We start from the raw sequence: 26,990 nt of genomic DNA, 5'->3' as shown, positions 1-26,990 counted from the left end.
GATCCGTCAGAAATGATTCTAATATCCCGATTGGCTGCTCAAGAAACATTATTATTATCAATGTTGCCTAATATTAGTGCTGGGCAATCGATTAATCGCGATTAATCACATCCGAAATTAAAGTTTGTGTTTACATAATATATATATGTGTGTGTACTGTGTATAATTATTATGTATATTTGAATACACGTGTATATATACATGAAAGAGTGTGTATTTATATATACATAATAATTATACACAGTACACACACATATATTATGTAAACACAAACTTATTTTGGATGTGATTAATCGCGATTAATCGATTGCCCAGCACTACTTAATATTTTTGAGAAAACTTGATGTTTTCACAGTCACTTTTGATTGAAAGTATTAATATCTGTCAGACCCCAAAGTTTGAGCGGTAGTGTTTACATTCAAATTGAACCAAAACACTTAAAATAACTTAAACTGCAAATAAAATCAAACAAAAGAACTCCCCAAATAACAACCGTCTGCAACTATCAACGGCAAAACGATCTGTTAAACCGATATGTTGGTTAATTTCTCTCTGTTTGTTTGTGTTTTTCAGGTCTTCGTAAATGAGAGCGTGTCCTGAAGAGGAGCCGTTCTGCCCGTTCCTCCTCTCTGCTCCTCACCGCCTGCCCTCTCCTCTGTTTAAAACACTTTCCTCTAATTCATCCGAAATCAGCCCCTTCTGGTTTAAAAGGAGTGTTGGAGAATTGGCTCTTGCTCTGGACAAAACTCAGTCGCTCCATCAGATGCTCTGGAACAGTGTTCCAGCTGCCTCATTTAGACACTTACAAGAGGCTGTAAAGCATATCTAAACAAAAAGGTCCTGTATTCTGACCGGTGTTGTGTGTGGTCTGTGCATTTGAGTTATTGGGAGGGAGTTGAGATGCCGAGGTTCACCGAGTTCCAGCTCTGTTTGTGCGTGTGAGGAGGGCCATTGTATGCTGTTTACCTTCACACAGGATGTGCACAGTAAAACAGAGGAGGGAGCCGAGAGGAGGACAAAGCGAGCTAAACTTCTGTGGTAGTCAAAAATAGAAGCAAAGGAAGCATAAAATATAAATACAAGAAAGAATTAGAGCTTTTCTGAAAATGTCATAGTGTGATGATTCTCATGATTCACTCTCAGATTTCGGGTGTGTTCACACTTGTAGTTCGGTTCACCTGGTTCATTTGATCCGGACCAAACAAAATTGGCATTTAAACACCAAACCCAAAGATACCGAACGCGAACCTAAAGGCATAGGGATATGGTTGGCGTTAATTACGTTCATTTCCTGTTGGAACAACCCAAACAATGCTGTGTGCTGGCCTAAATGCACTCGCTGTATGTGAGATGGCATTTCTAAGAACTTGTGAAGAGCTTATAAAATGTGTATAGGAGTCAAAACAGCGGCAGGAATCCCTCCGTCACCCACACAAACACAGATCAGCTGCGTGGAGACGCGGTTCTGACGCCTGTACCGAACTGTGATGGGCAACATCACGATTATGACGAGAAAAAACAGGTATTCTTGAGCATTCTGTCCTTTTTAGGGTCGCATCTTCCTGCTTTTGGTTGGGTTACATGTCTTTGGTCCGTGTTGCGCTCATATATCATTCGAACCGCACCAGAGTTCGTTTAGAAGCGAACTGAGACCCATCTTTTCACCAGGGTTGCCAGCGTTCACTTTTTCAAATGAACCGCACTAACAGAGCAATCGCATCAGAGTTCGTTTTAATCAAACCAAACATGCCAAGTGTGAACACAGCCTCAGTTTTAGTTTTACGCAGTGGTCCCTGTATTTAGACACTTAAATCACACTAAACAATGTATGACATTAGATCAAATATAGGTTACACACTCAATGGGGGTTCAGGGGGGTCCTATATAGAACCATAGGGTTCTTTGCTCAATTTTAAAGAACCATTAATACCAAAAAGGTTCTATCATACTCTTAAAAATAAAGGTTGCTATTGGCATTGATGGTTTCTTGAAGAATGTTTAAAGGGGTCATGAACTGGCTTTTTTTATATATAAATATACTGTTGTCTGAGGTCAACTTATGACCTTCGCGGTTTTTACATTCAGAAACATCATAATGAATAAGTAATAGGCTATTTTCTGCCCTGGTTTTGAGCCTCTCTCCTGGAACGCTCTGTTTTTATGGGCGTGCCGTACTGAAGACTTGGAAGTAAACGCCCACGGCTATGATTGGATAACAGTTTTGCATATTATAATGAGTTTCAGCTACCCTGTCGAGCAATATCTTGCTATCTTCGGCATGTTTATTGCTTGGATTGCGCGATCAGTTTAGCTCCACGAGTCGGTGGGCGGGCTTGAGGCGGCGTTTCACCACACGCTGACGTCACCGCAGGGCACATTCTGAGATCTCTCGTTTTCAGGTCCTGGTGTCTATAAAAGCTTTTCTTTGACTAACAAGGAAGTTTTCAGCTCCGAAACGTACAGGATATTCTTATATCACGATGAACTTTTATATCAAAGGCTCAAGGGAATGTTGATTTCTCAATTCATCACCCCTTTAACATCCCAGAAGAACCTTTCCATTGCGCAAAAGTGGAAGAATCTTTTTTAGGAACCGTTCACTGAAAGGTTATTTTATGGCAGTCAAGTGTTGGGGGTAACGCAATATAAGTAACTTGAGTTACATAATCAGATTACTTTCTACATGTAACTTGTAAAGTAACACATTACTTTTAAATTTACAACAAAATACCTGACTTAATTTCTCAAATAATGAACACACATTACTTTGTTTTCAGAGGCGTTGTGTGGACATGATGGTTATAGTAAGTCTAGACTAAATGTGAGCAATTTACTCATCTCACTTGCACAAAAACAGATTTAGTCATTCTCAAAAATGAATAAAAACTGTGAAATGCTCAGAATATTACACCAACCTGCAATAATTAAATGTTAAATTACACAAATATACTTTATGCATTTAATCTCACTTTATTAACCAATGTCTTTTGCTGCTGACTTTTGATGATCCATTTCAACTATACTCATAAGCAAAAACTTTTGGTGTAAAAAGGCGTTTACATTTGTCAAAAATACAACTTTTAAAAAAAAAGGACAGCCCAGGTGAGAAAAAGTAACACAAATGAATATAACACATTACACAAAAAGTAACCAAATAATGCAATTAGTTACTTTTTTAGGGAGGAATTCAATATTGTAACGCATTACTTGTAAAAGTAACTTTCCCCATCACTGTGAAGAACACCATCTGGATATAAGGAGAAATGTCTTGAGCGACTGCATAATACTTTCATGTTTAATGGGTTATTTAATTATTTTCTGGTGATAAAAAAAAACCTTTTAAGGTTCTGAATAGAACCGTTTCATGTAAGAGTGACTAAAAACCTTTCTGAAGTGGTTCATTTTATTTGCAGATGCTTCTTGGTTTGATATTTGGTATCTAATGCAATGAAATGTGCATTTTAAGTGTGACTTGAGCGTTCAAACACTTTGGGATCACTGTACATGCCCATCAGTATTTTTAATGTTAATAATCATCATTTTTGCACAATGTGTTTTGTATAATCAGCCTTTAGATCTAACAGAAACTAGTTTGGGCATCCCAGTCAGTACAATATACTACATAACCTCATACTATTGTTTTTCATTATTATTATTACATGACCGGCTGATATTATGAAACAGAAAGTGGTTCTTTCATTTGAATGGTGCTTGTAATCAAATATCAGCTGTTTGTGAACAAATTGCCAGCATGTCTTTATATGAATATGAAAACGGTTGAGTGGCTGTCAATGTCTTTCACTGTAGATGCAGAGATACTGTAACTGTACTGGAAACATAAACCTCAAAGCACAACTGATTGACCCGACATGCAACGTTACATGAATCATAGTGTGTATGACATGTTTTCAAGAGAGGGGCTGTGTATTTCTTTCCAAAATGAGATGTGAAGGCCAACGGTCAGTATGAACAGGTTTTTGGGACTTTAGTTACGTTTCATATCATGAGATTTGTGCACTGTATTGGCAACATTTTAGGTTCTTGTGGTCATGGTGGTAAAGGAACATCATGCTCTTAAAGGAGTAGTCCACCATTGCTCTTACCTGTTTTCTCCTGGAGTGCAAAATAAGAACTTTTGAAGAATGTTCATGTTGCTCTTTTATGCATAATTAATAAGTTCCCCTATTAAAAGACAAACGATAGCTTTGTGCTTTTCTCGTATGGAAAAGAGCTGCGTGAACATTCTGCAGAATATCTTTTGTTAAATCAACAAAGTAACAACATGAGGCTGAGTAAATGTAAAAAATTATTTTAAGGTGAACTACACCTTTAAACATGGCAAGGGTTCAGGGGAAGTCTTGCGTTTATTTGATGAATTTATGTAACACTTTCAGCTTCATTTAGGCTTGCTGTAATCTTGTACAATGTTCTGTTAGACCATCATATTGGCCGTGGATCTATCCTGCCCCCTGGTGTTTAATGTCCTCCTGTACATGACATCTCAACTCTAGGAACAGGAAAATTGCATTTTGTACCACTCTCTGAAAATATCCATGTACATTTGTAATTGTAGATTTTAGGATATTGAATATAAGCCAGCAATGATAGTCTGCTGCGTACGTGTAATAATGAGAAAAGGAATGATATAGATTTTTATCACACCTTTTCCCCTCGTCTTTATTGCTCCGTCTCTTTTTACAGGTGTTTTTTAAGCCTCTTTCCTGTGTTTGCTCTCTTCTCCATAGTTCTACATTGACTGCCTGTCCATCAACACGTGTTTGCTGACCACAGTGTAAATAGATGTTTGTTAATAAAAGTCTGCTTTTCATCTACTGATCACACGTCTTGTTCTTGTTACTCTGTGCTGTCCTATAATCTAACCAAACGGCCATTTAAAGTGTTGGGCGGGATTTCAAGATGCTAAAAATAATAGTTGCAATATATAGAAAAATAAAACGTAATTGATGTGTTGGTTTGATTTATGATAGATAGATGGATGGATGGATACATACAGAGATGGATGGATACATGGATGGATGGATACATAAATGGATGCATGGATGGATGCATAGATGGGTGGATGGATGGATGGATGGATGGATACATGGATGGATACATGGATGGATGGATGGATACATAGATGGATGGATACATGCATGGATGGATGCATAGATGGGTGGATGGATAGATGGTTGGATACATGGAGGGATGGATGGATACATAGATGGATGGATACATGGATGGATACATAGATGGATGGATACATACATGGATGGATGGATACATAGATGGCTGGATGGATGGATACATAGATGGGTGGATGGATGGATGGATACATAGATGGATGGATACATACATGGATGGATGGATACATAGATGGATGGATGGATGGATACATGGATGGATGGATAAATACAGAGATGGATGGATACATGAATGGATGGATGGATACATAGATGGATGGATACATAGATGGATGGATACATACATGGATGGATGGATACATAGATGGATGGATACATGGATGGATGGATGGATGGATGCATGGATGGATGGATACATAGATGGATGGATACATGAATGGATGGATGGATACATGGATGGATGGATGGATGCATGGATGGATGGATACATGGATGGATACATACATGGATGGATGGATACATAGATGGATGGATACATGGATGGATGGATGCATAGATGGATGGATACATAGATGGATGGATACATGGATGGATGGATACATATATGGATGGATACATGGATGGATGGATACATGGATGGATGGATACATAGATGGATGGATACATGGATGGATGGATGGATGGATGGATACATGGATGGATACATGGATGGATGGATACATAGATGGATGGATACATGGATGGATGGATACATAGATGGATAGATACATACATGGATGGATGGATGCATGGATGGATGGATGGATGGATGCATGGATGGATGAATACATGGATGGATAGATACATAGATGGATGGATGGATACATGGATGGATGGATGGATGGATGGATGGATACATAGATGGATGGATGGATGGATGGATGGATGGATGGATGGATGGATGGATGGATGGATGGATGGATGGATGGATGGATACATAGATGGATGGATGGATACATGGATGGATGGATGGATACATGGATGGATACATAGATGGATGGATACATACATGGATGGATGGATACATAGATGGCTGGATGGATGGATGGATACATAGATGGATGGATACATACATGGATGGATGGATACATAGATGGATGCATGGATGGATGGATGGATACATGGATGGATGGATAAATACAGAGATGGATGGATGGATGGATGGATGGATACATAGATGGATGGATGGATGGATGGATGGATGGATGGATGGATGGATGGATGGATGGATGGATGGATGGATACATAGATGGATGGATGGATACATGGATGGATGGATGGATACATAGATGGATGGATACATACATGGATGGATGGATACATAGATGGCTGGATGGATGGATGGATACATAGATGGATGGATAAATACAGAGATGGATGGATACATGAATGGATGGATGGATGCATGGATGGATGGATGGATACATGGATGGATGGATAAATACAGAGATGGATGGATACATGAATGGATGGATGGATACATGAATGGATGGATGGATACATAGATGGATGGATACATACATGGATGGATGGATACATAGATGGATGGATACATGGATGGATGGATGGATGGATGCATGGATGGATGGATACATAGATGGATGGATACATGGATGGATGGATGGATACATAGATGGATGGATACATGGATGGATGGATGGATGCATGGATGGATGGATACATAGATGGATGGATACATACATGGATGGATGGATACATAGATGGATGGATACATGGATGGATGGATGGATGGATGCATAGATGGATGGATACATAGATGGATGGATACATGGATGGATGGATACATGGATGGATGGATACATAGATGGATGGATACATGGATGGATGGATGGATGGATGGATACATGGATGGTTGGATACATAGATGGATAGATACATACATGGATGGATGGATGCATGGATGGATGAATACATGGATGGATAGATACATAGATGGATGGATGGATGGATGGATACATGGATGGATGGATGGATACATGGATGGATGGATGGATGGATGGATGGATGGATGGATGGATACATAGATGGATGGATGGATGGATGGATGGATGGATATACATGGATGGATACATGGATGGATGGATGAATACATGGATGGATAGATACATAGATGGATGGATGGATACATGGATGGATGGATGGATGGATGGATACATGGATGGATGGATGAACACATGGATGGATGGATACATGGATGGATGGATACATGGATGGATGGATGGATGGATGAATACATGGATGGATGGATACATGGATGGATGGATGGATGGATGGATGGATGCATGCATGGATGGATGAATACACAGATGGATGGATGAATACATGGATGGATGGATACATGGATGATGGATGGATGGATGGATGGATGGATGGATACATGGATGGATGGATACATAGATGGATGGATGGATTTATATGGATGAATACATGAATGGATGGATGGATGGATGGATACATAGATGGATGGATGGATATACATGGATGGATACATGGATGGATGGATGGATGATGGATGGATGGATACATGGATGGATGGGTACATGGATGGATGGATACATAGATGGATGGATGGATGGATGGATGGATGGATGGATGGATACATGGAGGGATGGATACATAGATGGATGGATGGATACATGGATGGATGGATGGATACATATATGGATGGATGGATACATAGATGGATACATGGAGGGATGGATACATAGATGGATGGATGGATACATGGATGGATGGATGGATATACATGGATGGATGATACATGGATGGATACATGGATGGATGGATGGATACATGGATGGATAGATAGATAGATAGATAGATAGATAGATAGATAGATAGATAGATAGATAGATAGATAGATAGATAGATAGATAGATAGATAGATTATTTTATATTTTATTATCCTCCTATTTAGTAGCCTATGCTCCGATTTTTCATGTCAGTAAAATGCAGTTCAATTTATATACAAACTGAATAGGGTCCTCTGAGTTTGAAGGTCAAAATAAAGTGCTTTTAAGCTTTGCAAATTGCAAATTTGTCCAATCAGTTTTACTTTTTCACGGCAAGTCAATGTAATAAGCAGGTACTGAGAGCGGCTGCTGCTAGTAACCGAAACGGTCCTCCAGGTGGCGATATTGGCTGACAGCGACATACACGGTTGGCATAGAAGAAGAAGATGTGTTCTCGTGCGGCCGCAGTTTTCGCGATTTAATGTTTCAATATGGCTGCCTCCTCGAGTAGTGCTGCCACTGTGAAACAGGGCGACCCTTCCTCATTAGCCGAAGAAACAGAGGCAGAAACAGAGTTTTGTCCCGGATTTAAGGATGTCGATGCATTCGTCAAGGTCGGTTAATCGTTTCAGTGTGAAATCTGCGCTGTCAGCGCTGATACTGACTGTAAACACAACTGCAACGTGGAAACAGTGGCCATGCGTGCATACGCAGTAACGTTTGATATATCACATTTACACAAGTGAAGTCAAAGTGAATGTATTTGACCTGTGTTTGTCTCCACAGTATGGTCTGGGAGCGGTGGTCGCGGCCACGAAAGCGTCCGCAGCTCTCCCAGCGGCCGGGGATGAGTTTGATCTGTACCGCAGCTTCCCCGCATTCCAGCACTTCTGCGCCTCACAGGGCGACCAGCTCTTACACTGGTAAAACACCCTCACTGAAGCACCAGTATACACTAAGGGTACTCAAAAGAGTTACTTAAAAGAATACAAATGGCATTTGGCTAAATCCGTTACAATGTATGAACGTGTCAAACTGTACATGGTCCCTTTACAAATAGATAAACAAAACTACCTCGAGGTATGTCATAAAACATAGAAATACCATGGTATATTTAGTTGCTTTATCTTTGGTGAACGGCCGAAATATAATCATACACAGTAGATTAGATTGATACTTCATGGCCATGGGTTTGTAGATAACATTCAGAAAAACATTCTGGTCTTGGCCATCAGTATGTCTTTGAGGACTCATGTTAATTGTCCAGTAGCAAGATATTATTATTATTCCTTATTATATCCTACTGGATAAACTGACATTTCTCCCTGAATTTTTTTCTTTAAAAGGCTATATATAGATAAAAGTTAAGCCTAAAGTGTTTCCAAAATTCAAGAAAAACTACTTATGTTTGGGCTCTCAGACATCATGTATAAAACATGAAAAAATGCATTTTATTATTATCATTATTACTAGAGCTGCACGATTCAGGATAAAGTGGGTCCTTTACCAGATAAATAAGTCTCTGATGTCCCCAGAGTGTGGGTGTGAAGTTTGTGTGTGTGTCCATTTAAATGCAAATGAGCTGCTGCTCCCAGCCTCCATTCAAGAAGAGGGTGGAGCTTCAAGAGCTCATGTTAGCAGCTCCGATTACCTCACGCAGACACGCACTGAAAATGTCTGAATCTGTTCAGCCTTTTATGTTGAAATTGGAGTCGGACAATGATGGAGAGACTCAAGAAGTGACAACATGTAGAGAGCAACAGGACGTTTCTGAATGGTTAGTTGATGAATTTATGGAGCTGATGTGGAGTTAACCATCTTCAAGTCATTGATTAGCATATTCTGTTATGATGGTCTATAAATCGCTCATGTGGGAACTGTTATAAAATGACCACAGGGCCAGAGAATATCTACTGCATGAAGAACAGGTATAGTTTAGTTTAATTACGGTTATAACTCATCTGGCTTTCATGACATGCTATTGCATTTGTGTACGTACTGTATTGCAATAAATGTGAAAAGACGGATGCGACAGCTTGAGCAGACTCCCAAATGTGCTCTACTACAACAACTCTTCCTCTGCTCAACATTTGTTGCGTGTTCCCATGGGCGGGTTTATGTATATTTTAGGGTTAGTGATGTCACTAACCCGTGAAGTAGCCGTTTGCTGTAGTCCTTAAAAAGCGATTTCTTTAAAAGAAAATATCTCGCTTTGCTTTGAACTTTGAGTGTCGTAACTTTGCAGGTGTTGTTTATGCTCAAACAGCAACACTACACACTAACTAAAGTTAAAAAACTGAAACCATAATCAATCACCCCTTTAAAAATTTAAATTGAGATCACGATTCTCCCACGACTGAACAAGCAACTAAAAATGTTTGTTAATAAACAAATGTTAATTGCTGCAGTCTATTTAAAAAAATATCTAATTTGAATGTATTATTTTGAATAATTAATTCCTTAATGACTCTCTCATAAATATTTCACTGGATGAATCAGCTTTTCTGAACAAATCTGTTGAATGAATTGCTGCGTCCTAAATCGCCTACTTATACTATGCCCTTAAAGTATGTACTCTTTTTGTGAAGAAAAGTACATACTTTTGAGTGTGTAGCAAAGGAGTAGGCAAGCTTTGGAAAAAATACCATCACGTCATACAATTGTATGCTGACACAGATCCTGTCACCATAAACTGGCCTGTCAATCATCTTGTCACAGTCCTCCATTACATGTAATTTCCTGTAAATTTAAAGTTAATGGCCAATCAGATCTTAGGATATTAAAGTCCACATAGTTATTGCAGATGAAGTATAGCACGGATCGGATAACATTAAATAAATATTTTTTATCAGGCTAAACTTTTATTTATTTGTCACTCAAAGCTTTATCTAAACCTCTTACCGTTGGTCGCGCATATCCGACATGTTTTGTAAATATTTTTTTATACACCTTTTACTAATTTGTAGTTCTGAACTGAATCCTCCTCAAGCGCAATGGGCTGTGTTCAATTTTAGCCTTTAGAGCAGGGGTCTCCAAACTCGGTCCTGGAGGGCCGCTGTCCTGCACAGTTTAGCTCCAACCACAGTTAAACACACCTGATCCAGCTAATCTAGGAATACGTGTGGATACGTGTCGTGTGGGTGCTTGAATTGAGATCAGGATCTTGTAACGATTAATCGTGCAGCTCTACGTATTACATGAGTGTGCGTCTGTTGGACCTTAACTGAACTCGAGGGCTGCATTGTTGTAACTGGAGACGTCATATTGTACTAATATCTGTTTGTTTCTGACAGTATGAGCAAGATCATGCAGCATCATGGCTGTAGATCTCACATGAGAGACCGGAACAAACTGACTGGTCTGGAGGACAGGTTTGACCTGGTGGTGGACTCAAATGATGCCATCCTTGAGAAAGTGGTACGAATGTTACTCTAACAACAACTTCGATTTCTTGATTAAATTCGAATTAATCTAAAAAAATCTGCATATGATTCGCCTATGCTGTGTGTGTTCACAAAACGACGACAACTTTGGGGCACTATTCATTTTGTACCTACTATATTCTAAGATTAGAGTAAACTTTATGGTTACCTATGCAATGTGTGGAATATCAGATCAATAAAACGCGTTGTCAAATTATATTTGAAAGGATTATTGCCACTTCCGTAATCCGTAGACATCAGTGTATATTTTACAAACTATAAATGTATTTTTTGCTAGTATTTAGGTTATATTTAAATGCCTGAAACCTATAAGACCGCCACTGCTTCCAGCGTGTTTGGATAATGTCACAATAACTAAGTTTTTAGAAATTACTAAAGTTTAAAAGGTCATATCTGTAAGATGACTTCTGCTGGATTTGTGATGTGTTTTCAGGGCATTCTCCTGGACGAGGCCTCTGGTGTGAGTCGCTCCCAGCAGCCGGTGATGCCTGCAGGATATCAGCCGCCCAAGATCGTTGTGTCCAGCTGGAATCGCAAGGTTGGTTTCTCACCGCATCTGACATCTGATACAGTGCAACATTTTTGATTGAGAGAGAAAATGTGTGGTGTGAGGTTTTTATTAGTGTCTAGATGTCTGGTCACCGAGGAGCAGGTTCTGACATGATGGCAACTTTTCTTCTCCTTGCAGGGAGGGGGCCGCAACATGGAGACCTTTCGCCTTCTACACGCTAAAAACATTCAGCGGCCACAACTCAAGTTCAGGGACAAAGTGGATAACAGCAACACTCCTTTTGTATCCAAAATCTTCATCAAACCCAATGCAGTGAAACCTCTGCCATCATGTGAGTGTTAAAAAAGCCTCAGTGATGTCTTTAAACAAATCAATTTCTCTGCCTTTTCGGCCTGCTTTTTGCTATTATTTATATTGCTAACATTTGGTGGAAGTACAGTATCTGGAATTGCAGACAAAATTACAAATGTTACAAAATAAATGATACACTAAAAAAGTTGCTGCCTTAAATTAAGCACAATCAACTTGGATGTTGATTGGATGTCATTTCAACTTAAATTACATTAAACTGAAAGAACTTTAAAAAAATTAGTTGAATCTTGTATAACTTATAAAAAAGTTTAACATCTTAAAGCAATGTAAAAACATTTGTCATGATTTATTGATCATAAAAAATTTTATAGGGTGTAAATGAAATTTTAATGACAATTTAAATCATTTTAATATTAAATAATACTTAAAGCTAATTATAGTATAGAGTATAAAATATATATAGAGTACATCATAAAAATAACATCTTCCAAACCATGTTCTTGCCTTACTCAAATGTATTATACTGTAATTTATTTCTTATATGCTCAATAATAGTTGTCTGTACAAATTTCACGTCTGTCTGTGTTCACGTCATATCCGTAAATAAAAAAAGACGCAACAACTGAACCTCAAACTGAAACGAGTTTGCCAGCAAAAGGGGAAATCAACTCGAAATAAAACACAAATCAACATAGTTTGCATAGCATCACATTTGCTGTGCATTGACTTTTGTTTCACAAAACTACTTATGTTTGTAACGTTATTTTAAAGGTGCAGTGTACATTTTTCCGGCATCTAGTGGTGATGTTGCGAATTGCATCTTCCCACCGCTCACCCCTCCCTTTTCTGTGGCCGACACAGGACAAAGATGTCGTCGTCTGAGACAGCAAAGAGTAACTAGCGCTCTGTAGAGCAGTTTGTCCATTTAGGGCTACTGTAGAAACATGGCAGTGCAAAATGGCGACTTCACTGTAAGGGGACCCATGGTGTATGTAGATAGAAATTACTTATTCTGAGGTAATAAAAACATAACGGTTCATTATGTAAGGTCTTTATACACCACTGAAAACATAGATATTTATATTATTGCATTTCTCTCAATAGAACGGTGTATAAGCTGCTTGTTCATTTAGATATTTTTGAAATGTTTTTGGGACAGTTTTGATGTTGCTTGTGATATTCGCACTGATAAGGCGATCACATGTAGTCATGGGCACAGCGCTGCACCTGAAGCCATCAGATTCATCCGTGCAGAATAACTGAGTCGAAGCACAACTCTCGTAATTACCAAAACTATATTCCCTCCGCAAGTTGCTTGTAGTGCTATAGTTCAACTGCTAGAGCGCCAAATGTTGCATAGTGTAGCTTAAAATGAAATATTCTAAATATTAGATCTATATATTAAAATGTTACCAAATGTGTGATTTTTAGATTTTGCCAACAAACACATTCGTAAGGAGAGACCGGAGGATTTAGATGTTCCTGCTGCACTGGCGGATTTTATCCATCAGCAAAGAACAAAAGAGCATGTGGACGACATGTAAGAGACATTTATGTGATTTATCCGATGTAAAGCCATCTAGTGTGTTTGTTAGTCATCGTACATCAGTGTTAAATGCTAGTCTTGTTGTAAATGGATTGTAATGCTGTTTTCCAGGTTTTCCCACCCTTATCAGTATGAATTGGACCATCTGGTCATGCCAGAGAGTCTGAATTGTAAACCTGATGTCCAGGTCAATGTCTTATTCATCCCTTTTTCTGATTTCCATTGCCTGTTTTGTCGTCACGTGATGAGTATTTTCATTTGGATTTAACATCAATTATGTTTTGTGTGTGTATATTTTAGATGTATAAACCTTTTGCTGAGTCCACTTGTCAGTTCATCAGTACTTTAGATGATCTTGTTGCTATGAATGAGAAGTTGGCCAAGATGACGGAGTTCGCTGTGGACCTGGAGGTACGACTGATTTCATGATGCTTATTAATCATGGGTATCACTTTAAGTTTTTAATTCACACCAGTTCTCCGTCTACAGCATCATTCCTACCGAAGCTTTTTGGGAATCACGTGTTTGATGCAGATATCAACACGGGAGGAGGATTTCATCATAGACACGCTGGAACTGCGCAGTGAAATGTACATCTTAAACGAGACTTTCACCGACCCCGCCATTGTGAAGGTGATCGACTCTAATATTATAATTTTTTTCTAATAAAGTTACGCACTTGGATTCGTGTGCGTTTCTGCGAGGTGTAAAGTATTACTGCAGTTCTCTAACTATAGAATGCATTTTGGCAGTTGCTTGTCATTAAGTTTGCATATGCATATCTTAAAATAGGCATGAAACAGAAGTTGCAAAAGTCTTTTCTTCCCTATTGTGATGTAGCCTGGTTAAAACCAGACCATTCTCAGTAGTAACTGAGTTATGGTCTGGCAAAGCTTCATAGACAAATCATTTCCAAAGGGGCGTCACCAACGGACGACGCTCAAATGCCTCTCGGCGCAATTGGATAGACCTAAAACCAATCAGAGCGATGAGGGAGATGACGTATGCAGAGCGACGGAGAAACATCTGACTGGCCGTTTATCAATATGCGTTCTTGTCTGTACTTGTGTTCTCAAATAGGAAATGTCCCCGGTTTCCATTTCAGAAATCTGGTCACCTTACCTAAACCACATATTAATGTTTAATATATTATTTTTAAAATGTAAACAAAAAGAGGCAGGGTGTTTTATACTTCGTTTTATTATAAATATATAAGATAACCAATGTAGGCCTAGCTACGCGTTGCCTGAACCACATTCGTGTGGCTATTATTATTATGTTTAATTTTTATTTTTTTATGAAATGAGGCAGTGGTGTTTTATGACATATTTCGTACGCGAACTTCTGACTTGCGTCCGTGACTTACCAAGTTTGACTCCGGAGAACGAACTCCCGAGGACGGGAGGACACTAGTCCGCCTACTATGCTCTTGACAGCATCACTCAGTATATATTTGTATATGTAGTGCAAGCAATGCATATTATCTTCAATGCATGTTTATAACAAAACGAAATATAAAAAACCCAGCCTCGTTTCGTTTACATAAAAAAAAACACACACACATAATATAGGCTATTATCACTGTAATAAATTAAATATGACACAAAACACAACCCAGTCTCTTTTTGTTAAATGTCAGTTTATGTGTGATCATCAATAGCAATTATACAAGTATAAGTAAAAGGTATAAGAAGCTATACAATAAATAAAGCAATTCAGTCAAAGTCAGCGCCAGGAGACTAACGGTTAAGTTTAATATCTTAAAAATATAAAGTTATGAAACTTCACTTTGCCCTCAGATAAAACGATCTGTCTAGGAACAAATTATAGATTAATGAGAGCAGAGATCAGCCGTTAGATCTACACAAGACGAGACGGTTTAACCACTACAGAGACATCAGAGCCAGCGGCAGACGGCAGAAGGACTGGCCGAGGAAAGGCGCCTCTCGACGGGCTCAATAATCGTTTGAGCGCCGCTAAACCACTGGAGCTCACAACTCCGAAAACTGCAGATCAAATTTTAAATAAGGCGCTCTCTTTATAAATAAACCACAGATTTGAGCTTTAAACAACTTCATTCACTCCTGAAAAGGACTTAAAACTATATTTTGTAAAACATTAACACTACCAGAGGACTCTTGCTAAGACCCATTCGTTTTTCCACACGACTTTTGCCGAATCCAGTCGGTAAAACAGCGATAACATCTTTTTTAGATATAAAGGCTTCGAGTGTTGTTCTTTGCTCGGGTTTTAACGAAAAGGAGAAGTTTAAATCGCTTAAAACAGACGCGATAGCTGATTCGAACGAGTGATGCTCCACAGCAGCTGCAAATCTGCTTCAACGTCGCTGCGCTGTCGTCATCGTGTAAAGCCCGCCCCAACGTTTCTGATTGGTGCCTCGATTTCTGGGGTTTAGAAATGGGTTTGAATGGACTCTTTGCCAGACTACTTGCAGAGCAAATCTAAATTTGCCGGAAGTTGTCTGGGTTTTCCCAGGCTAATTGTGATGTGCATTCGTGTGAAATGGCTTCTCGGGACAAAAAGGAAAGATATTTTAATTAAAGATTATGAGGAAACATGATTTGAAAAATTAGCATGGATAAAAAAATTTAAATAATTAAAATTTCCTTCAAATCTAAGAAGGGTAAAAGTCAAATTGTAAAAGACAAAAAAAAATACTGTTAGCCTAACATCATTCCTCCATGATTCCGTCACACAACAGTCCCATCAAACCAATTAAATTAAGTCCTGCCTTACATTATGTCCTGCTGAATGTTCAGTTTAATTTATAAAAAGTCACATTCTGCATGTTAAATGTGCTGTGAATGCATTTGATGTGAATGATTTCCTGTTGTTTATGTTGTAATGTATGTAACGTGATGGTGATGCTCCTGCAGGTGTTTCACGGGGCTGACTCTGACATTGAGTGGCTACAGAAGGACTTCAGTCTCTATGTGGTCAACATGTTTGACACCCATCATGCTGCACGTTGCCTAAACCACGGCCGAAACTCCCTTGACCATCTGCTGAAAGTCTACTGCAACGTGAACGCTGATAAACGCTACCAGCTGGCAGACTGGAGGATACGGTAATACATTCAGATTATTTTGATCAGCACAATAGAATTCTCCTTTATTATTGAGTCACTCATTATGTATGACATCAGCCCATTTCACACAGCAATACCGGTAAATTACCAGATTGACTTTACCGGTAAATACACAAATATGCTGTTCATGTTCTGGCTTTTTACCGGTAAGAGACCATTTACACATCAGCAGCAAAATACCAGTAAGTTCTGTGATGTCAGTCATCGGAAATGATCTTCACCTGCCCGCATGAGGAGAATAGCTTTAGTTTCACTATCTGTTCAATTTGACAACATCTTTTTGAAGTCTCACGATCAACTGACAATCAAACAATGCGCTTGCTCTTAAAAACACGAGACGCACATAATGGTATCCGAGTGCAGCGCTAATGAATGGTAATAAAAGGCTGGGTCTTGAGCCCGACATGTTGAAAAAGCTACGGTCAAAGAGGATCATTTAGCACATATTTAAATAGAAACGCTATTAAAAACCTTACTGTAAACAGTGCGGAGTAATCACATCATCTTTATGATTGGCCCAAAGCAGACTTATGTCAGCACATTCTGATTTCATATGTGAATATACAGGTAATCTTCATTCCGCTTCACACAGCGCACATTACCGGTAATTTACTGGTAGTGTTACAACTTCCCTGACTGGAACCAATGCAACAAACAAGTATGGAGGAGATGCAAGCAGCAATGCTTTTGCTAGTTATGTATTGGTTTACTAAAGAGATAATTAACAAAACAGCGGAAAAGAGACGAGCACTGATACTAAAGCGTATTCTGGAAGCGTGTAAAGCTAGATTTTAAATAAGACAACGTATGTTATGATCAGCTATTACGGACATTGACCGTGAGATGGCGGAGACAACGCGCGCCATCGGACAGAAAGAGCAAGACTGATATTTACTGAACACAGAACGAACCTCAGAAAAAAAAAGACTTTTAAAAATGCCGGTTGAAATAAAATGCTGCGTGGAGTCAACCAATCAGCATGTTCAGCACACAATTCCCACCCCCGAAAGTTCCTTCATTTAGACCCGGGTTCCTGCGGTCGAAACACACTGAGTACCACCCCATAGTTCCTGGGGAAAGTTCCTGCGGTGGAAACACGGCTAGTGAGAACATTGACTATTAACTCCCTAATTTTACAGCAGGTTTCTGTTTGGCTGATTGCTGTAGGAGACATTGTGGTAATACTGATTGTGTTTTGTGTCTGTAGACCGTTGCCAGATGAGATGTTGAAGTACGCTCAGGCTGACACACACTACCTGCTGTACGTGTACGATCGAGTCCGAGCTGACATGTATGAGATGGCCAATGGGCAACCTGCCCTCATTCAGCAGGTCTGGACTAAAAGCAGAGACCTCTCGCTCAAGGTGTGTGACCGATTTCTTGATACCAACTAATAAACACTCCAAATGCTAAGAAAATGATGCGTTAATCACTTTGTGTTGATCAGTTCAACGGAATCCTTATTTTACAACCACCATGTCTTTCTCTTTAGAAATACGTGAAGCCTATTTTTACGGAGGACTCGTACATGGAGCTGTACCGCAAGCAGAAGAAGAGCTTCAACACACAACAGCTGGCGGCTTTCAGACTGCTGTACGCCTGGAGAGACAAACTGGCACGACAGGAAGATGAGAGCACTGGGTGATGCCCAAACCGTCTCTATGCATGTGTCTGTTGACTGATTGCTAGTTAGCGTGTAGTTGTTGATCCATGAATGTGTTGTTCCTCCACAGGTATATCTTACCAAACCACATGATGATGAAGATTGCAGAGGAGCTTCCAAAGTAAGTTTTAAAGCAGCCTTATGCTAAATAGAATTTCTTTTTTTCTCCATAAGGTGCTTTTATAAGGTCATCATTTATTTAAAGGACTAACTGCTAGAGGAAACTGTATAAACGGATGTGTTTTTCACTCTAGGGAGCCTCAGGGCATCATCGCTTGCTGTAACCCCACTCCACCACTAGTGCGCCAGCAGATCAATGAGCTTCATCAGCTTATCAAAGAAGCTCGAGAGACTCCTTTACTGAAGGTGTGCGCTCATACAAACACCATTTAGCTGATTGACTCTTATCACTTATGTTATATAAATGCATTAGTGCAATGTCAATATGAAATTGTAGACCAAAGATCAGTAACTAATAATAATGTTGTCTCCTCAGGCAGAGGTAATTGCTGAGAAGAAGAAATCAGTGACCCCTAAAAGAAAGGTGTGTTGACAGGTTCATCCAGCCCTGTGAAACTAACTGGCAAAAGAAGCTGTCTTATTGAATAGCTCTTGCTGTTGTCTTCTAGCCACAGTCTACTTTATTCGGACCCCATGACACCTCCCGCTCGTCTGAAAGTGATTTCCTGGACCTCTCTTCCTTTGGTAGGTCTAGATATTATGGATACCTCATGAGTCTTTAATTTATTTGGTCATGAATATCACTCAAATGTTTTCTCCATGTGCATTTAGAAACCCCAACCAAACCAGGAGTGTTGTTTTCAGAGGAGGAGAATGAAAGTATGGACCAAGAGGGAAAATCCTTGCGTGGCCTGATAGCTCCAGCAAAGATCCGACTGTTTGCGGTAGGACATTTGAAAAGAAATCCAGAGAATCCTGTCTGTGTTCTGTTTTGTGTGTTTGGGTGTGCTGACAGCAAAGGCTAGGTTTGAGGGAAAGGCAGTGTGGCTAAAGGCCCCTATATATTTCAAGCGAAGTCAAAGAATGAGCTGGTGTGACATCATTTTTAATTAAATCAAGCCAAAATGAAGTTTGTTTGTTTGGTCATTTCAGAAATCAAAACCGCTTGCCAAAACAAGTGCTGCGTTCCAGTAAATTTTTATTATGCCCTTCACTCGTTAACTTCCCTCCGTCTTGTTCACTCGGATGTGCGTCATTGCTTGTGTTGCATGAGTGCCCACTACTGGAGGAACATTTGCAATGGACTGAACTGGAACGTCCTAAGCCAGGGTTTTTCCTACATTGAAGTTTTTTTGCCAGCCGCCAAAACAAATTTTTGTCCCGCCAAAGCCTTATTTGATCAGTTATTGTGATTTATGATTGATGTAGTAGAGCAGTGTTTCCCAACCGGGGTGCCGTATCAAAATAAGATAAGCAAAAATTACAAACTTCCTTTGAATTTATTTAAAATGTATTGTCAGTATTGTGCTTGCAGATCCCGTGGGTAGGGTACTTTTTTACTCTGTGTGTGTATGGATGACCATGTCTGTCAGCCACCACCGAAGACCATTTTTGACCCAGGATAAACCCTGCCTAAGCCCTTGATCACTTGGAATCCACTATAGTTGATTTATTTTTTTATTTTTTTCCTTTACGAAATTGTTTAATGCAGCATTCTTTATGTATATAGTAGGGCTGGTCCGAATACCATTTTTTGAGCTTCGAAGCTTTGGTAGTGATCAACATCGAATATTCGAAGCTTCGGAGGGAAGGAGCTGAACATATCCTTCTCTCTAATAAAGGCTGGAATCTGGAGAAGCGGCGCGCCTCACGCGGGCAGGGCTTTTATGCTCCGCGAACGGGCAATTAACTAGTGATACAAAACACACAGATCTGTTACGTCCCAGTTTTGATATATTATAGTAGCTAGTAAAAATAATTCTGTTCAGTTATAGAACAGACTAAGATCCCCTATTTCTGCCCCTGGGGCCGGGCTTCGGGCCAATTTTCACGTCATACCTCAAACGCAGGCTTTTTCCTTCATTTTATATTTTAGACATTCATTAATTAAAAGAAACAATGAGGTGTGCAGCGCGGGTGGAAACAACATGAGACTATGACAACACGACTGTCAAGATGGCTCACAGTGTTTAGAGTAGCCTATCGCCGCAAATGAGTAAAGCAAGCCAACACGCAAACTGCCGAACCTCTTAGATGCTCAAAAACACAATCATCTTCATTAATGAGACTAAATGCTCTTACAGTGCTTAGGTCACTCGTTCTGATATTGCGGTCTTTGATCTTGAAATGAGCTGATGAATAGCCTATAATGCAGCTCATATCTGTTGCTTTCGTTGACATGAACTCCGTTAAATGTGCATACATAGCGCAAGAATTGAAGATCGGATTTATATTAATTTTGCGGAGAGGTGTAAGTTAAGACAACCTGCCTAATTTTTATTTATTTCTTTTTGAACACGTTTCCTCAAAAAAAAAAAAAAAAAACGTATTATAAGCAAGACAAGTTAAGTGTTGATTTAAGAGGATAAATGGATCAAACATGTGTTGTTAACTCACTCAGTCCGCTTGGTCGTTACTTAAAAAAAAGAAAACTTTAATTTAACAATCAAAAAAATGCTTTAAACATTTTTCTAAATTAACTTAATAAAGAAACAAAACGAAATATAACTACTTTGACATTAAAAACAAAATTTTAATGGCTGCAACAATGTGTAATAGGGAGGAATGTTTACTAAAAAAAAAGGTTCTATATGGCACTAAAATAAAAAAACAAATGAAATAAAAAATTAATTAATTAATTAAAAAAACACGTCACGTCACTTAATTTTATTTGTTTCATTTGCGCCGTTGCGAGCAGCATCAGCCTCAGCTTGTCAAAAATGCCTTTTTACTGTGGTGGTGGTGATAGTAGGCTAAATGTTTAAACCAACATTGTGATGCTTGAAGTGTTTTATATCTATGGATTTCATTACAAGTAAGACAAGTCCAGTGTTGATTTGAGAGGCTAAATTGATCCAACATGCGGTTAACTCACTGTCAGCTGCTGTCCGCTTGGTCATTACTTTAAAACAACTAAAACTTTAATTTAACAAACAAAAAAATGCTTTAAACATTTTTCTAAATTAACTTAATAAAGAAACGAAACAAAATATAACTACTTTGACATTAAAAACAAAACTGAACTATTTTAATGGCTGCAACGATGTGTAGGCCTAATAGGGAGGATAAAAAAATAAAATAAAAAATCACGGGACTCAGGCCGATAGTTTTGGTAAGTTGTAGGACACGGCCGGGCTAGGGTCTAAAGACTAACTACAATTAAAAAACTGAACGTGACACTCGAGCCAAACTAACGGCCGTCTCAGCACATCAGCAGCAGCAGTCAGATCATATTCTACACGAGAGCGAGGAGCTAAATTACAAGATGATCGCGGAATATTTGGTTTTAAAGCGATGTAAAAGCGCCTACTTAAGGGAGTTTGTCATTGTACTGTTTTGTTGCTATGTTTTTCATTATAGAATAATAGCTAATGAACCCACAATTCAAGCAACCCGCCCCTGAATTGGCAAACCGAAAGTAAACGCGGCGCAGAGCTGCATGCGTTCAGCCGCTCAGCGCACAAGCACAGCATTGAGGGAAACGCTGAGGGAACATTTTTTCACCGTCACATCCCTAACGTATAAAAAGGATAATACATTTTGATTATATTATTCTATTTTCCACAATGTCAAACGAACGCAGTTTAACCCAAAATGCAAGCTCAGACATGGCTTCTGCCACATAAGCTTGTGCAGTTGTGCGCTCTGGTGCACTGAACACTAAGAAGAAGCAAATATATTTATTAAGTATAACGAGGCTATTAAAATGGCTTGGCTATAAGATAATTGAAAAAAAGTATTGTATTTTATAGTGATTTTATAGTGTAAACATATGCAAGCGCGTATGAGAGCCGTTTTGAGCGGGATGCCAGGTGTTCACGAAAAAAACAACAACAACGAATATTCGAATCACAAATTTGAAAATCGAATACCAACCCATCGAACGAATATTCGAATATTCGAATATTCTGGTCCAGCCCTAGTATATAGGTGTATTTGGGTTGTTTTAAATGTTTTTAAAAAATACTAAAAATATCATCATTGTTTGTGGTGGGGTAAATTAAACGCGATATGCGGTGACGTCACAATCGTGTTGCATTGTGGTATATGGAGCTGCCTGAAGTGTACATATGAAGTAGACTCGCTCCCTCTGTCAAAATCAAGGGAGCAAGGGTCTGTCCATATAAACTTCCTTCGTCCACTTCCCTCGTCACTTCAAAATGGCGGCGGGGATTCCCCCGAGGGGAAGTGCTTAGGGAAATTCACAAGTGCGTGTCTAAAACTGGAGTGGAACGCAGCACAGCTTTCTGGAAAAGTTCACTCCGGCTGGTAAACGCTTTTGAACTACCATTGGTCCGTGGCGTTGACTGGTGATAGGTAGGTGTGACTCTTGAGGCTCCGCCTTCTTTGATGTGGAAAGTTCAATTCTTCTGTTGAGTCCGTCGAGGTCAGTCGTGAGTAAAAATGAACACTGGCAAGCTGCGTTACAGTAGAAATTGAAGTTGTAATTCTAATTGAAAGTGAGACTGACACGGTTTTTCATGTTTAATTCTATAAAGCTGCTTGTTTTAAATCAATTTATTGTATAAAGTGCTATATAAATCAATGTGACTGCAGTGCTGAATGGCAAAGCTGGTGCAAACATCCACATCATGATCAGATGCTCTTTAACTGCTGCTTTCTCATCGCTGTCATTTTTGTTGTGGATTTCTGTTATCAAGAGGAAAGTGTGCAGCACATATTTACGTATTCATCTAAACGCTGCTGTCGGCAGATGTTTGTTAACAGTAAATCACTTCCAAGGTATTTCAAACGTCCTTTTACCTCTAAACGAAGAAAGAACTTTGCTGTGAGTGTATCGGGTCTTAATAAAGTCCAGCAGAAGTTAGAAGTTAATTTGGTTGAAACATTTTGTAGGATTTCGTTTGTTTCGTTTGATTTGAGAGTGTTTCTGAGAGTTGAGGATGATATTTGTCATGTGTTTTTTAGGAGGAGGAGGAGGAGGAGGAGGAGGCACCACCACCAGCACCTGCTCACCTGACAGTGGCACAGCAGAAAGCACACAGCATCATGGGCTCATTTGACAACCCCTTCAGAATGGTACAGTACTTCAGTCTAGCTGATGGCTTTTGTCTTAAGTGTGTACTTGCACTCATATTTCAATGTTTGTTTTCAGTATTTACCATCAAAGGACATTCACATATCAAAGAATGCCAAATATGACCCATCTTCAAAGATTTATGAGGTATAGTTTCTTTGTTCCCCTCTTGGCATTGTACTGTGTGTGTATGTGTGTATATATTAGGGCTGCCGATTTAATGATGTTAATTTAATTGGTTATGGGAAAAAATAATGTACTAAAATTAGTGCCTTTAACACACCCTTTCCGCCCCCAGACCTACGCATTTCATCTTACATCTCGTACAGATGATTGGTGACAAACATAAAGCAGGGCAACAACAACTCACTGCATGATGGAGCCTATAGAATGCAGTTAGAATGACCCTAAAATTCAAGATAACAGGGCAAAAATGCCCCTGTATGAGTTTTGGTCTCATTTATATCATAGCAATATCACACAAGTGCTGTGTTTGTCCTGAATTTGAGTCTTGTTCCGTATACACACACCCAACAATAATTTACGGGACTCCCATATTTAAATATGACTCCTGAAACTTTATGGTGTGCATGTGGCCCTTTTGATTTAGTTTGGATTCAGGGAGTCATAAATATTCCTAGATGCAGTGAAGGGTCTCTGGTTGCATTGGCTACTGGCTTATATTGACCATTTTCAATTTTTGCATTTAAACCAGATTCATAACCGGTGGAAGCTACAGAGTATTGAGCAGCAGCAGAAGGAGGTTCAGGCCAAGCAGCAAGCTAAAGAACAGGCCAAGAAAGCTCAAGGTACAAACAGCACAAGAAACCGCGTGCAGTCTAAAGTGATTATATATGTGCGTAATTGCTTGTATTTGTCTTTCAGAGGAACGAAAGCAAGCCAAACTGAGCTACCAGGAGTCGCTGCGAAACGTTCACACTGTCAGGCAGCAAGTCGTGGTGAGGAAGCTTCAGCTCCCCGGTTTTACAAGCGGCTTCTTTTTCATTTTACACTAACATGTCAATCTTGTGTTTTTAGGAGGCAAAGCAGACTGGACAGAAAAGAGAGAGAGCTGCCAGTGATGTTGGTGAAGAGAGTCTTAAAGTCTCAAAGCCGGAAAGCGAGACCCCAGTGGCTGATCAGTCAACAAAACCTGCGCCCAAAAAACAGAAACAGAAAACCGTTCAAGAGCCTGAAGTTCCCCAACAAAACTTTAAACCCTATGACTACAGCCAGTCAAATTTCAAAATGTTCGATGGTGAGAGGTTTTTCATATTTATTTTTCCTGTTGGCGTCTTCAGTGCATCGTCTTCATTTGTTTGTATTTTATACACGCAGGTAAATCAAAAGAGAGTTCACAGTTTGATCCAAACGGACAAGCCCATGGCAAGCAGAAGGTATGAACCTGTTTGAAATCTACAAGCTTTCGCCTTTCCACAAATCTCTTAGCTTTGCAAGATCTCTGATCTTTAACCAATTTTGATTCCCAGAAAAAACAAAAAGGAAAGAAGAAAAGTGCTGGTGGAGGCAGGAGCATGTCTTACTTACCCGCCAAATCGGACAGGTACTGTAACTCTCAAATTGTAAAAGGCACAATATGTAAGATTTTTGGATTAAAATATCCCAAAACCACTAGAACAATGTTATATATTTTGTTACTTGTATTTATCCCAAATATTTCCAAGAATGTTTAAATCCAGAGAAATAACCGTGCATCGGGGGTGCATCATCCCCCACGTTACCCTCGATTTTCGCTTTTATTTTGTAGAAACAATGGAAACACCAAAAACACTTTAATATATTATAGTTTTATTAGACAGGTGAGCAACTGTTTGGAGACATTCATCAACAGAAAACTAATCATTGTTATACAGCTCAACACAGTTAGTCTTTTTTAGGTTTTCTTGATTTACCGCGAGTAACATGTTTTACCATGTCTAATATCATCTAGCTCACTGCAGTGTGAACAAGTGTCTCATAGTAGCCGCAGAGCGAACACACACAGAGAAGCATTTTAAACATAACTTTCAACACACTCAAGTGTATCTAATATGATAAAATAGCGCTGTTACCTCACATCCGCAAAAGCGCTCTTCTGCGGCAGAATAAAAGCTCTGTGAAATCCAGGTGTCATTAAGCTACGCCTTTTGTTTTGAATAAGCGATGAAAAATGAAATATTGCGGTTTAACAGTGATTGCTGGATTAAAAAGACATTTGTGATCTTGTTTACAGAGGGTTTTGCCACAACTGGCCCAAGAGATAGGAGCCTTCAACTGAAGAAGTACCATCCCCCTTTTTTGTTTTCCTTTTTAAAATCGTCCTACGTGACTATCAAATGTTCTGCAGAGTGAATTTGTCCCGACGGTCTCAGCAGTGCTTGTATACTTATTATTTTGTGGCATTTGATCCTTTCTCCTTCATTAAAATGAGATTTTAAAACATTACCGTTTGGAAGTTCTTGGTTTGCCTTCGTTTCTTCTGGTGTTAAAGAGTCTTGGGAATATTTTTTTTTAGTACGTGAATTATAATTAAGTATCAACTTTTGACAGAAATGTAATGAATAAAGGAATTCCGTAGCTTTTTTAGTGGTTTGAAGTATGTTGAAGTTGCTATGGGCACAGTTCAGCACATCACTTATGATCCACTAATATTCGAGTTTCTTTCTCTAGCTAACAATTTTCCCTTGATACATGTAATTACTATAGTAATGACTTTACACACTAACACTACACCAAACCTATAGTAAGTGCATGTAGTTAATTAACATTAGCACTGTAACAAAGACATCTTAAAGGGATGGTTCCCCCAAAAATGAAAGTTATCCCATAATTTACTTAGCCTCAAACCATCCTACAGGTATTTGACCTTCTTTCAGTTGAATACATCAGGCGATCTGGCGGAAGGTAATTTAAATTTTTGGGTGTACTATCCCTTTAACACATATTGTAACCCTTTCTTTATAACTGTAGATATGATTCATTCAGTGCCAATACACACTACAGCCTCTAGGTGGCAGTGCAATGTAATTGAGCTCTACATGTATCAAGTATATTTCTGTGCCAATCCTTCACTTTATCACATGTACAGGAACACGCAGCCTGTCAAGGTTGTTATATAAAATGGAATCTGTCATCAGCGATGTGTAGGAGAAATTGGTTTGATGTAACAACTTCCTCATAAACCTTTAATTTCTAAAGACCGTTGTTATCAAAAGTAATGTTTTTAAAGAGCATAGCCGGTATAAAATATTC

The 26,990-nt window shown here is 39.1% G+C and overlaps 2 protein-coding genes across 4 annotated transcripts in view; both read left to right on the top strand.

The window, feature by feature from the left end:
- nkain4 (sodium/potassium transporting ATPase interacting 4) overlaps positions 1–4,837 on the top strand; it is a 90,514-nt gene extending 85,677 nt beyond the window's left edge. For both annotated transcript variants that reach the window (XM_079801906.1, XM_079801905.1), the window contains exon 7: positions 574–4,837. In XM_079801906.1, the coding sequence (XP_079658032.1) occupies positions 574–583 (10 nt within the window). In that variant the 3' untranslated portion in view covers positions 584–4,837. The remainder of the gene's footprint in view (positions 1–573) is intronic.
- Positions 4,838–8,356: 3,519 nt separating this feature from the next.
- Positions 8,357–26,183, top strand: exosc10 (exosome component 10). Of its 2 annotated transcripts, none has more exons than XM_079801886.1 (25): positions 8,357–8,550; positions 8,723–8,859; positions 11,230–11,353; positions 11,813–11,917; positions 12,068–12,221; positions 13,634–13,742; positions 13,860–13,935; positions 14,049–14,159; positions 14,238–14,381; positions 16,646–16,836; positions 18,065–18,221; positions 18,350–18,498; positions 18,591–18,641; positions 18,775–18,886; positions 19,017–19,064; positions 19,150–19,225; positions 19,313–19,425; positions 23,633–23,740; positions 23,817–23,885; positions 24,454–24,547; positions 24,624–24,697; positions 24,777–24,996; positions 25,077–25,135; positions 25,229–25,302; positions 25,972–26,183. In XM_079801886.1, exons 1-25 carry the CDS (start codon positions 8,428–8,430, stop codon positions 26,000–26,002), a joined length of 2,709 nt encoding a protein of 902 aa, XP_079658012.1. In that variant the 5' UTR covers positions 8,357–8,427; the 3' UTR covers positions 26,003–26,183. The 2 variants fall into 2 exon arrangements, with proteins under 2 accessions (XP_079658012.1, XP_079658011.1); XM_079801885.1 differs by having other exon boundaries at positions 23,630–23,740.
- The last annotated feature ends 807 nt before the right edge of the window (positions 26,184–26,990 follow it).

Source organism: Gobio gobio (genome assembly GCF_949357685.1).
Source record: "Gobio gobio genome assembly, chromosome: 21".
Lineage (NCBI taxonomy): Eukaryota > Metazoa > Chordata > Actinopteri > Cypriniformes > Gobionidae > Gobio > Gobio gobio.
The sequence above is the reverse complement of the archived record's forward strand: the minus strand, read 5'-3'. Positions and strand labels throughout refer to the sequence as shown.

What these genes read in the sequence shown, in the direction of transcription:
- exosc10 (XM_079801885.1), top strand. Translation starts at nt 8,428, where the DNA reads ATGGCTGCCTCCTCGAGTAGTGCTGCCACTGTGAAACAGGGCGACCCT. An exon ending in CCTGGACCTCTCTTCCTTTG is followed by an intron (nt 19,226 to 19,312) that starts GTAGGTCTAGAT and finishes ATGTGCATTTAG; the next exon opens with AAACCCCAACCAAACCAGGA. An exon ending in AAATTTCAAAATGTTCGATG is followed by an intron (nt 24,997 to 25,076) that starts GTGAGAGGTTTT and finishes TTATACACGCAG; the next exon opens with GTAAATCAAAAGAGAGTTCA.